Raw genomic sequence first — 12,015 nt, 5'->3', positions numbered from 1 at the left:
CTTTTGTTTTTGGCGATTCTCATTCTTTGTGCATATCGTCACCTACTGGGCAGGGAGGAGAATTTATAGTAAAAAAGGACTTAAATATTGATCTGTTTCTCACCCACACCTATTATATCACTTCTGAAGATATAGATTTAACCACTGGAGTCATATGGATTACATTTATGCTGCCTTTATGCGCATTTTGGACCTTCAAAGTTCTGGCCATCATTCACTTGCATTGTATGGACCTACAGAGCTGAAATATTCTTCTAAAAATCTTTTTTTGTGTGTTCTGCAAAAGAATGGCACGAGGGTGAGTAAACGATGAGAGAATTTTCAGTTTTGGGTGAACTTACCCTTTAAGGGCCTGTGAAAGTGCTCAGCAAACCTGTTTCCTGAGACTGTGCTTCATTAACACTGACCTCAGGTCAGCACAGAAATGTCAGCATTAAATATTAAACTACTGCTTACACACTTAAACTCTCCATTCTGAGAAAAGCTTCTGGCATTTAAGGCTTATGAAATGCATAGTGTTCATTTAGAAAAATTTATTGGGATTCCTGATTAGAATAAAAATGTGTGAAGGGTTTTGATACACAGCAAATGCATAGAGGAACTGGTCTTTAAATAGTAAGATTTGTTTTGTACCATAAATATGCTATATTTTCATTCTTTACCTTCTTCATTCGAACACTGCGTCGCTCCGAAGCATTCCGGACAAAGGGAGATTTCTTCGACAGCGTGGAGCTATCACTGTCACTGCGATTAATCTGGTGATTTGATGAATGAGGGCATTAGTTAAATGGTAATTAAGCAGTATTTATTCTGAAAAATTGTAAATGATGAATTATGTTCTGTGCATGATTCTTATGCATAGGCAAAGCCATTGTGTATTTATTAATTGCTTCAGTATAGAGAAATAACACTCTGTGTGTGTGTGTGTGTGTGTGTGTGTGTGTGTGTGTGTTCTCACTCTGCAGATATACTGGCTCTGGGGTCCAGGGGAAAATGTCTTGGACCGGATGATGGTGTTTCCTCGCATAAAAGGATTTTGTTGATGGACGTCACGTCGTCGCTCCTTGGGACGAACCACAGAGACAGAATGGGGCAGACTGTCCATACTGGTCTCCTTATTTACCTTATAAAGCATGAGAAATTGAGGACTTTAAGATCAGGTTTTATTGAAAACATACAAAAAATTCAACACAAAATATATTCAGCCAGATGTAAAAAAAATGTAAATGATGATAAAGTTTTTGCTGTGTCAAATGATTCAGAGCTATCACCTTCTCTGTTATGACTGCTGAGGGCCCGGGCATTAGCGCCTCTTCCTCCTGTTCCCAATGACAGTCATCAGGGTAGAACTCTTCATCCTCCTCACCATCACTGCCATCTCCATCCATGAACACATCACCCTCCAGGGCCTCTGCAGGCCTATCAGATCACACAGGGTTATTAGAGTTTTAAAAATTTCAGTTGTTTTCATTTTGTTTTGTATTTGAGATTTTCATTTTAGTTTCGTTTTATTTAGTTTTTTTTTTTTATTTTATAGTTAGATTATTTTATATTTCAGATCACACATACCAGCGGAATTATAATTTTGACAAATTTGTTTTAAATTTGTTTTGTATTTCATTTTTCAATTCCAGTTTAGATTCAGCTAGTTGTAATGGTGAATTATTTATTGATTTTTTTTGCATTAGTAATTTCATTTTATCTTACGTAATCTACAATGTTTAGTTTTGTTCAGTATTTGTTTTCGCCCCTTTTGATCACATATTGTTTTATTGCTGCTTATAACAACAAATGACACTTCAACCGAAACTGCATCACACTTAAAATAATTCCAAATTACTATCAATGTTTTATTTGTCAGTTGCACCATTTAGTTTGAAAATATGTATATTTGTAGTTAATTTACGTACTGTAGTCTTTCAGTTGCACAACAATTACGTTTAAAAATTAGAGCTGTCAAAGTTAACGCATTAACTCATGTGATTAATTTTAAAAGTTTAAAGTGTTAATTGTTCTTAATTAACGATTAACGCATATACCGTTAATAAAGCATAAAACAGCACATACACTGGTCGGAGCAGGGCGGAACCATTGCAATATTTCCGCCCGGAGTCATTTCACTGATGTACAAACCACAACACGCACAATGGCTGTGTCTCGTTTGGAAGGATGCGTCCTCCGGAGGTCGCGTCCTTTGAAGGCTGTAGTATACCGAGTGTCCTCCTTTAAACAAGTCTCGTTTAAACGAGACGGCCTTCGACAAACGGAAACGGAACATAACATGGTTGCTATGACAGCACGCCACTTTTTAACAAGCACGAGCGCTTTGAGTGAGAAGGGAACAAAGTCCCTTTAGAAGGGAATGTATAAGGTAAATTTTAGGAGAGTTATAATGATGTAAAGAGAAAAGAAAATATATTTTACAGGTGTACTTTTAGTCTAATACTTTATTTTAATTATGTATTAATATAATTAGACATTATATATACGCCGCACCCAACTACTGAGGTACTTCAATTTGGGAATTAACATTATTGCGTTTGAACATATTTACGGGCAAATTGGCGTCATTTTTCCGTTGAAGCAAATAATTGTGGGTTATGAGTGCCCACGAAGGATACACCTCTTGCATCCTCCGAATTCCCGTGAAAGAAGGTCACATTTTAAGTGTCCTACTCGCTTTTCTGAAACGAAATAGCCTCGATGACGTATGCGGCCGTCAAATGCGACCTCCGGAGGACGCTGCCTTCCAAACGAGACAGCCAACAGCCGTGTCAGTGATCAAATGATGGGGAAAAGACCTCTTAACGCTATTTGTTGTACAAAACAAGCCCAGATGGGATAAATCAAGTACTTTGCAGCCTCTGTAAGGTGCAATTTAATTAGCACAGAAGCACGTCAAGTCTTAACTATCACAAAAATGCAGAACCAGACGTTTACAAACGATTTTAATGTGGAGTTCAAAGCGGCGTTCGATGCTGGCGTTGACGCCCTGACACGAATCATGAAGGCTGCTCACGATTCCTGTAGCAAAGCGGATATCCATTGTCTGCTGGCTGATTAACATTGTGGAGGCTGAGCGTTTAAGAGATTTAATGTTCATTTAAATTAATATGCAACCTATGAGGGCACTAGTTCTTTCCATAGCCCCTTTCACACATACAGCCCTTTTCAGAAAATGTACTGCAATTTTCAGGTTAGAGGTCATGTGTGAACACGACCCTTTTGAAAATAATGGTACATTTTGCTCTGGCAATTTCCCTTAGTAAGAAGTTTTATCATTAATTATACATTTCCATATTGATGGTATGTGTGAACAGAGCCATAAGATTACCGGTTTCAGTTCTACAAGGTCAGGATGCGCTAATGTAAGAAAGTTCTGAAGGAGATTACGTAATTACACCGATGACTCGGAAGTAAGAAAAATGTCAACAAATTAGTAAAATAGTGAAACTAGAGTGTTTCTCTTCATCTGAGCAGATTAAATTTTCCAACAGCTTAAAGGAACAGTAAGCGATTCCGTTATGTACAATGAAATCACGCACAGACCTTTATAGCGATATATATACACATTACTGTGCTTTTCAGCCACACATAGCATCTCCGCCGTCGAATGTTAACGACAGCATTTTGTTATCTGTAGTTCATGTCTTATTTGAAGTCGTCGCATTCAGTGTCGTTGAGTCTCGAGCAACTGCATAAATCTAAACATTTGGCAAAAAACTGAAAACATAATCAACATTACCAATAACACATTTTCAAACAAGAAGCCTACATTTCTGGCACAGCCATGTTGAGGTCATTTCCTCACATAGTTTAATGGCATTTGGTGCTGATGTATGAATGGTAATAGCAAAACGGAAAAAAGACGGAAAGTCCTTGCATGTGTGAATAGCCCATGTGTTACATTTACCAGTACAGGCAACAAAAAGATTTTCCTGTAATTTACCTGGTTGCATGTGTGAAAGGGGCTAATTAGTCAAACTCCCACTTAGACTTTGGGAAACGTTTAATGCTACTTGAATTGGTGATATTTCAGTGCATTTCTATCTTTATACTGTGGAAGGCTTTGTTTGGAAAATGCTAATCAAACATTCTTGTTACATATAGTTTTGTTTTCTTTCCTAAGAAGGAAATAAGTGCATTTTGACAGGAAAAGAAGTATATATAAAGTAAAATTTCAGCACTTTGAAAATCTGCAATTACTCGCAATTAACTATAACATTTGTTTTTGATTAATCGCGATTAAACATTTTAATCGACTGACAGCACAATTGAAAATATGCAAACGAAAGTAATTCTCTGTAAATATTTTCATATTGTAGTGTGTACAATGTTTTGTAGTTATTTGTTTTTATTTTTTCTTCTTTGTAAACTTGCAGTTTTGTTGTATTTTAGTTAAAGCTAAAGTATTTAATTTCTGCAACACTAGCGCCACCAAACGGAATTGTAAAAATAAACAATATCTTCAAAAAAGCTTCTCTCTATATTTGTTCAAACAGTCAGATAGTCTTGCCCCCAAATCACACTATTTTTTATTGTGATTTTTAAAAATATTTATTATTAAATCTAAAGTATGTAATTTCTGCACCACTAACGGAATTGCAAAAAAACCCCAATGTTTTCAAAACAGCTTTCTGAAAATGGCCCCCTTTTGCCGTTGATCGAACAAACAGATAGTCCCGTCCCCAACTCATGCCATGTGAGTTGTTTTGAGATGGGTTGCTCAAAACAAAGAGAGACATTTTCATAGCGCCACAGAAACACAGTGTTTACAGTTAAATTAACCTATGAAAATTAACCTATGAATGACTCACATATATATTTGTCTCTGCAAATTGAGCTGGGATAGGAGAAAATATTTTTACACTGAAAAAGTTTCATACCTCAGCTTTAAAGCTGAAATGTGTAATTTCTGTGACCTTAGTGCAAAAACAAACTTTATTTTAAAATAGATTTCCGAATACACCATCTGTCTGTCATTGGTCAACCAAACAAATAATCCAGCCCCAAACTCACACCATTGGAGTCAATATTGGTGTGTTGGGCTGGTCTGGCCGCTCAAATAGATCAATGTTTGAAAGCGCCAGAGAGTGTTTAAAATCTACGAATCATTTACTTATAGTTGTCTCTGCATATTAAGCTGGGATAGGAAAAAGTATTTTAACAATGAAAAAATTAAATACATCATCTTTCAGGTAAATATTAGTTTTGTAAAATAGTAATGCAAGTAATAATTAGATATTAATCCTTACATTAAACATACTATCAACAATAATTTTGATAATATAACTGTTTATAACCATATACCCCATCAACTATATTGTTGTTACTTTAGAAACACAGCTGCATATTTGTCATGAATTACAAACCGTCATGTTCCTAAAAGAGCAACATTTCATTTTTTCTAGTCTGCACCTTATCGGAAGCCAGTGTGAATGAGGAATGGAAATGCTCTCATAAAATGCTGCCATGCCACATTCCTACCCTCTTGTTATTAACTTCTATAACAGGTGGTTGTGGTTGAGTCGTACTCAAAAACAATCAGATCTTGTAGTGCAGTTTTGCTTGTAATCATGAGATTGTCCTTTAACCCATCGACAAGTGGCACGGAGAGCTGCATATGTGGACACCTCTTTCAAATTAATGTCTTTGGCTATTCCAGTCATTTCTGTGAGGATTAATATTAATAATGAATTAACTAGGGGCATGGGTAGCTCAGCAAGTAAAGACGCAAGTTTGAATCCAGGGTGTGCTGAGTGACTCCAGTCAGGCTTCTTAAGCAACCAATTGGCCCGGTTGCTAGGGTGGGTAGAGTCACGTTGGGTTAACCTCCTCATGGTCGCTATAATGTGGTTCACTCTCGGTGGGACACGTGGCGAGTTGTGCGTGGATGCCGCGGAGAATAGCGTGAAGCCTCCACACACGCTAGGTCTCCGCAGTAACGCGCTCAACAAGCCACGTGATAAGATGCGCGGATTGACGGTCTCAGACGTGGAGGCAACTGAGATTCATCCTCCACCACCCGGATTGAGGTGATTCACTACGCCACCACGAGGACTTATAGCACATTGGGAATTGGGCATGCCAAATGGGGAGAAAAGGGGAGAAAATCCAAAAAAAATAAAAAAAATAATGATTAGCCATATAGTGTAATATAAAGAGTGAATGCGAGTATCAAAAGAGTCCTGGATGAAAGAGGAATGCTTCCCAATATTGCTCATCCACTACAGTTAAATCAGTCATTCATTCTGTTTACGTTACAAGTACAATTTTGGCAAGCTGATCAAACATGAAAGAAAGTGAGTCATTGTGTGTCACCACACTGTCATGAATTCCAGTGAGACAGCATAAAGGAGGTCATTCAATAAGAAAATAAAGGTTGGGAAAGAAAGAGGCGCAATTTGAGATCCCAAGAGGTTGTTAACTGTTTGTGTTGCGCCTGGGTGGGATATTGGATATGATCTGAAACTCAGACTTACACTGACACATTGTTAAATTGACAGCTGTGCTGAATGGGGTGAAAGGTTTTACACTAAACTAAAGTTTTGTGCTGCATCACAGGTTGTGACAGGTAACGTACCAGTCCTCCAGAGGTGTGTTATCCAGGTGTGCAGCTGAGATTTCCGAAGTGCTGGGAGCTGGAGTCTAAAAAAAACATAAAGGAATAAAAGTTATTATTATACATAAAAGACAACATCATATATTTTGACCTTTCTGAAACTGGTTTGGAATGGCATGTTTACACTGGCCCCAAAAAGTATCTGTACACTTATTCCACACTTCAAATAAGAAAGAATATTAATAATTGTATAAATAATTGTAAATAATAAACAAAATATCAAATCAAGTGGCATCTGCAAACAAATTATTCTAGAGTTTTGATCATAACTAACTTTGTTAATTACTGTTTGATATTCAGTATTATTAAGAAATTAATGTTGTAGAGGGGCCTGGGTAGCTCAGCGAGTACTGACGCTGACTACCACCCCTGGAGTTCGCTAGTTTGAATCCCAGGGTATGCTGAGTGACTCCAGCCAGGTCTCCTAAGGAACCAAATTATCTCGGTTGCTAGGGAGGGTAGAGTCACATGGAGTAACCTCCTCGTGATCGCTATAATGTGGTTCTTGCTCTCGGTGGAGTGCGTGGTGAGTTGTGTGTGGATGCCGCGGTGGATGGCATGAAGCCTCCACATGCGCTATGTCTCCGCAGTAACATGCTCAACAAGCCACGTGATAAGATGCACGGATTGACGGTCTCAGACGCAGAGGCAGCTGAGATTCGTCCTCCGCCACCTGGATTGAGGCGAGTCACTACGCCACCACGAGGACTTAGAGCGCATTGGGAACTGGGCATTCCAATTTGGGAGAAAAAGGGGGAAAAAAATAAATAAATAATAAATAAATAATCAATGTTGTTTTTTAAATCAGCATTTTTTTTCTTCTAATTTAAATATATAAAATAACTCCTCATTTACTGGTATTTCTTTAAGTTTAGGCAATATCATGTCCCAGGGGTCGATTTTAATTAAAACTAACAGATATTTTTTAACTAATAGGTTTTTATAACAGAACTTTTTTTTGTTTTGTTATGACTTTATCCGGCCATCATAATTTCTTTTTGTCACTTTTCAAATGCCTTTTATGTACAGATCTTATTAGCCACTTTTCCACCACTGGGCCGAATGGTTCTGAGCATGGTACGGAACAGTTACAGTAGCAGTTCCACTTGAGCACGATTCGGCATGGAATTCTCGGCACGATTAGCTAACCGTACTCAACTGTGCTGGTTGAATGGCTTCAGTATGTGGTGATTCACAATTGTCAATTTGCCAAACTCAAAATATATCAATATATTCTCATATACTATTTTCATATAATATTTATAAACTATTTTGTTAATAAATATCCTTTTTAGCTAGTCTGGACGTTGCTGAAGTGAATGCCACTTTGGTGAATTAAAGTACAAATTTCCTTTCAAAACAGCAAAATCTGTACATTATTCCAAACTTTTGGCCACCAGTGTATATACACTTATAGTCTAAACCAAGATTTTCAATATTAAACTATGAAAAACTGTTATAAAAATACAAATTAATGCATGTTTAAAAACTATAATATAACCAAAGAGTAAAATAAATACATTTCAATATTTTTGTTAAAATAATTTCTACCAATTTGTTACAATTATTTCTACCAAATTACAACTATCCCACAGTTGTGGCATTACTTTTACAACACTAAACAATTTTGCCCATAATATAAGTACATATATATATTAGAGCTGCACGATTAATCGTTAAAAGATCGCAATCTCGATTCAGACACCCATGCGATCTCACTTCTAATGACAACGATTCTGCAATGTATATAAATGTTACCCTAGCATGCCTTTGTAAGGCGGTCAAATTTAAATTCGAAATTCACTTCAAGGTTTTTAAATGTTGATCTTTTCAACTTTATATGGCATCTACAAAACACAGCACTCCTGCACGTGTGCAGCACAGTGCTTTACAAACTGCAGGGTGTAGCCACAATTAACTAGTGTGACGGAATATCTGCTCAGTTCAATATTTTAATAGCCACTGATGCAAAAAAAAATAAAAAATACTGGCAATACCAAGATCTGAAAGAATTTGCTACCCATGCGTTGTCTGATTACAGTCGGCTGCTTTCCAGTGCTCATGTGTGTCTGCCCGTGTATTAATGTATATCTAATAGTCACACAGTAAAGACTGTCAAATATTAAAGTAGTTTCATTTTGCATTAAATTACTTTTTTTAATGTTTTTATATAATATTTTTTTAAATGTTTAATTCCTACTGTTGCTGAAAAACTTAAAGCACCATTTACTCTGTTCTCTTTAATTACTGGCTCTTCAATAATTCATTGTAAAAGCTTGAAGCAATTTTTACAAGCGACACTGAAGGCCTCATTGTTTTAATTTCAATTGTTAATTTTTTTTATTTTATTTGTAAAATAACAGTGTTTCATTGCATTTTTGCCTACTAGTGCAAAACGAAGTTAAAATAGAACTGTTAATGAAGCTTTTTTCGCTCGTTTTGCTTTTTACTAAGCATGTATCGTTCATTTTTTTATCCACTTTTTAACAGAATTATTAATATTTAATTAATTATTTTATTTATATTTTTGCAGTAACAAGGTGCTGTTTGTTTTATAATGCATTAGTTGCATCCTCTTGTGGACTTGTGACATTTTAAATTATATACTTGATTTACAACTTTATTGCATTTTTGCATAGATTGAAGCAGAGAATATTTTGTCAGAACCTCTAGTAAATTACGTTACTTTGTTTAGTACCCTTATGTCCAGGTTTTGTAAATCACTAAAATAAGCATTTTTTTCTTCAGAATCATGAGAAAATTGTGATTCTCAATTTATTCAGAATTTTGCGCTCATATATATATATATATATATATATATATATATATATATATATATATTTTTTTTTTTTTTTTTTTTTTTCTCAAACGTTAGTGTACTTGTTAATCAAGTCAACAATAGTGTCAGTGAAGAGCATGCTTGAGATGAAATATGAGACAAGTGATGTTTGAATAAAGAAAAATCAAGGTAGATATCAATGAGCACGATATTTTTCTAGAGCTTCATTTGCAATTAAGCTGTAATTTTGCCAAATTAGTTCAAACATATAAAAATTAGGGCTGTTAATCAATAAAATAAATTGTATATCAAATTAATTACATGGTGTGCCGATTAATCGCAATTTATCGCATAAATTATTTAATTATTTATATATTTATTTAAATATATTTGCTGAGAAAGCCCCTCAAGTAACAATAATTCAATATATAATGATTAAATATTTTATAAATATTTATATTTTAAAAATTATAAATAAAATATACTGTATATACTATAATAAATAATAAAAAAAGATAATTAAAATGCATTACATTATTTTGGCACACAAGTAAAGCATAAAAAAAGACAATACAAAAAGTGGCTTTAGAATCCAATGTATTGTTTATTTCCATATTATTAAACATAAGCCTATCATTGGTCTATGGTTCACAGCAATCCATTTTGCAAACTGAATTCGTCAATCAGTCCAAGATTTATTATAAGGGCTTGCCTAAGGATGCGTCATTGTACACCTGTGTCAGATGGATGCTTTTGAAGTGTCTCGGTTGCGTCGCTTCATAAACGTACCGTTTTTAGGTCGCTGTGTCAAGTTAAACAAAGTTTGATACTTAGAAAAACAAAAGTGCGGATCTGCGCTCCATCAAGCTGTGTTTGAAAGGCAAGAACGTGTTCTCATCTTGTGTTGTCTCCTCTTGGTAAGTGTGGTTTGTTCTCTGTTTAAGCTGCGCATTGCCTATACAGCTGGAGTTTCACTTACTGCCCCCTGGAGAAAACAGGTGGTACTTCAAGCTTGAATTGCTCAGATATAAGGATTATTCCTTATTACGGTCCAGGGACATGATTGCGTAAATTTTTTTAATGCGTTATTTTTTATATAATTAATCGCACCGAATTAACGCGTTAAATCAACAGCACTAGTAAAAATATTATTTAATTTTGTGTATTTAGGATACATAAAATGATGACCATTTTATTTTAAATACATTAAAAATGTCATTTACATCAACAGATGACAACAGAATTCTATTAAACAAAATACAGAATTTGAGACATGCTGGAAATGACACTGTGGTGGGAATTTGTTTATGACTTTCAGAAAAAATGACAAATCTCCTGTGATGCATGCACATACACTGTTGGACAATGTAAACAGACAAATTAAATATACTAGAAAGAGTGTGAATAATTGTACTTTCTAGAAATTCACTGGGCTGAAAGTACCCGAAGTTGAAGAAACACCTACAGTATATGTGAAACTAAACAAATGCACAAGGTATTAAATCCTTATAGGTGTGATCTCTGCAATTTTCCATATTTGAGTCTTGGAAAATGTTTCGGAAGTCATGAAAAGCAATTAGAATTGTTAAAATGTCATAATGTGAACCGGAGCCACTTTTGCATTGTTAATGCACATTTATAAGCACACCACACTGGGGCATGAACCTGCAATGGTCTATGTTATTTGAAGAGCTCACAAAAAACATGAAAATGTGTTATTTAAACAAAAGTGCGTCTTGTTAATAAACAACAGTATTTATTGTCAAAGGTCAATCTGAGGTCACGTCCACACTAATACGTTTTCGTTTGAAGATGCATCTTTTTCTCTAAATTTTGGCCTTCCGTTCACACTGAGACGGCACTTTTGTCCAGCGAAAACTTAGCTTCTCTAAAACGCTCTTCCACGTGGATAAATTTGAAAATGCCGTCTTCGTGTTGTAGTGTGGACAGGGAAAACTGAGATATGTGAAAACGATAAAGTATTTGTTGTCATGTAACGCAGTCATGTGATCAATTCAACCCAAAACAATCAAAATGGCGGCCCATGTTGTAGCGCAATAAGGGGATTTAAGTGTTTTTATACATTTCAAAGTGGAAGAGAATCTTTTGGAAAATGCTTGAAAACGGCAGTGTGGATGGAGAGCATTTCGAAAATGAGAACACAGTAAAAAAAAACTACCCATATTTGGCTGGTGTCAGATGTTAATTTCCCACCCTAACTGTCAAAGAACATGCTGTTTTCAACCTTGAAACTGCTCATATGAAGTGAAGCAACTAATTGTACATAATTTGATCTTAAACAGTAATTTGATCTTCAACAGTATAGAAGTTTGGCAAGACAGTTTCCAAGAAATATTAGTAAGGCATTTGGCTGTGGTGAGGTAAGATGAGGTGAGGATTGTGTGTGTGTTTTACCAGCTCCTGCTGAGTGGAGGCATCAGGCTCCTTGTGCTTTCTGTCCATGTCTGGCTGGTACATGTAGTTGAGGAGGTTGTAGCACTTGCTGCAGAATTCCTCTGAATACTGTTCATCAGCCAAACTGATCTGAGCACCAGCCTTTCGAGAGAGAGAGAGAGAGAGAGAGAGAGAGAGAGAAAATAATCAGAAATGAATA

At 35.7% G+C, this 12,015-nt stretch overlaps 1 protein-coding gene across 1 annotated transcript in view; it reads right to left on the bottom strand.

The window, feature by feature from the left end:
- The window catches only part of wwc1 (WW and C2 domain containing 1), a 62,689-nt gene that overhangs the window by 6,769 nt on the left and 43,905 nt on the right, over nt 1-12,015 (bottom strand). The window contains exons 15-19 of the mRNA XM_051677721.1: nt 11,817-11,957; nt 6,584-6,648; nt 1,272-1,419; nt 959-1,123; nt 663-755 (exon numbers count right to left, since the gene is read on the bottom strand). Of these exons, the coding sequence (XP_051533681.1) occupies nt 663-755; nt 959-1,123; nt 1,272-1,419; nt 6,584-6,648; nt 11,817-11,957 (612 nt within the window). The remainder of the gene's footprint in view (nt 1-662; nt 756-958; nt 1,124-1,271; nt 1,420-6,583; nt 6,649-11,816; nt 11,958-12,015) is intronic.

This window comes from Myxocyprinus asiaticus, chromosome 38 (assembly GCF_019703515.2).
Source record: "Myxocyprinus asiaticus isolate MX2 ecotype Aquarium Trade chromosome 38, UBuf_Myxa_2, whole genome shotgun sequence".
Classification (NCBI taxonomy): domain Eukaryota; kingdom Metazoa; phylum Chordata; class Actinopteri; order Cypriniformes; family Catostomidae; genus Myxocyprinus; species Myxocyprinus asiaticus.
The sequence above is the reverse complement of the archived record's forward strand: the minus strand, read 5'-3'. Positions and strand labels throughout refer to the sequence as shown.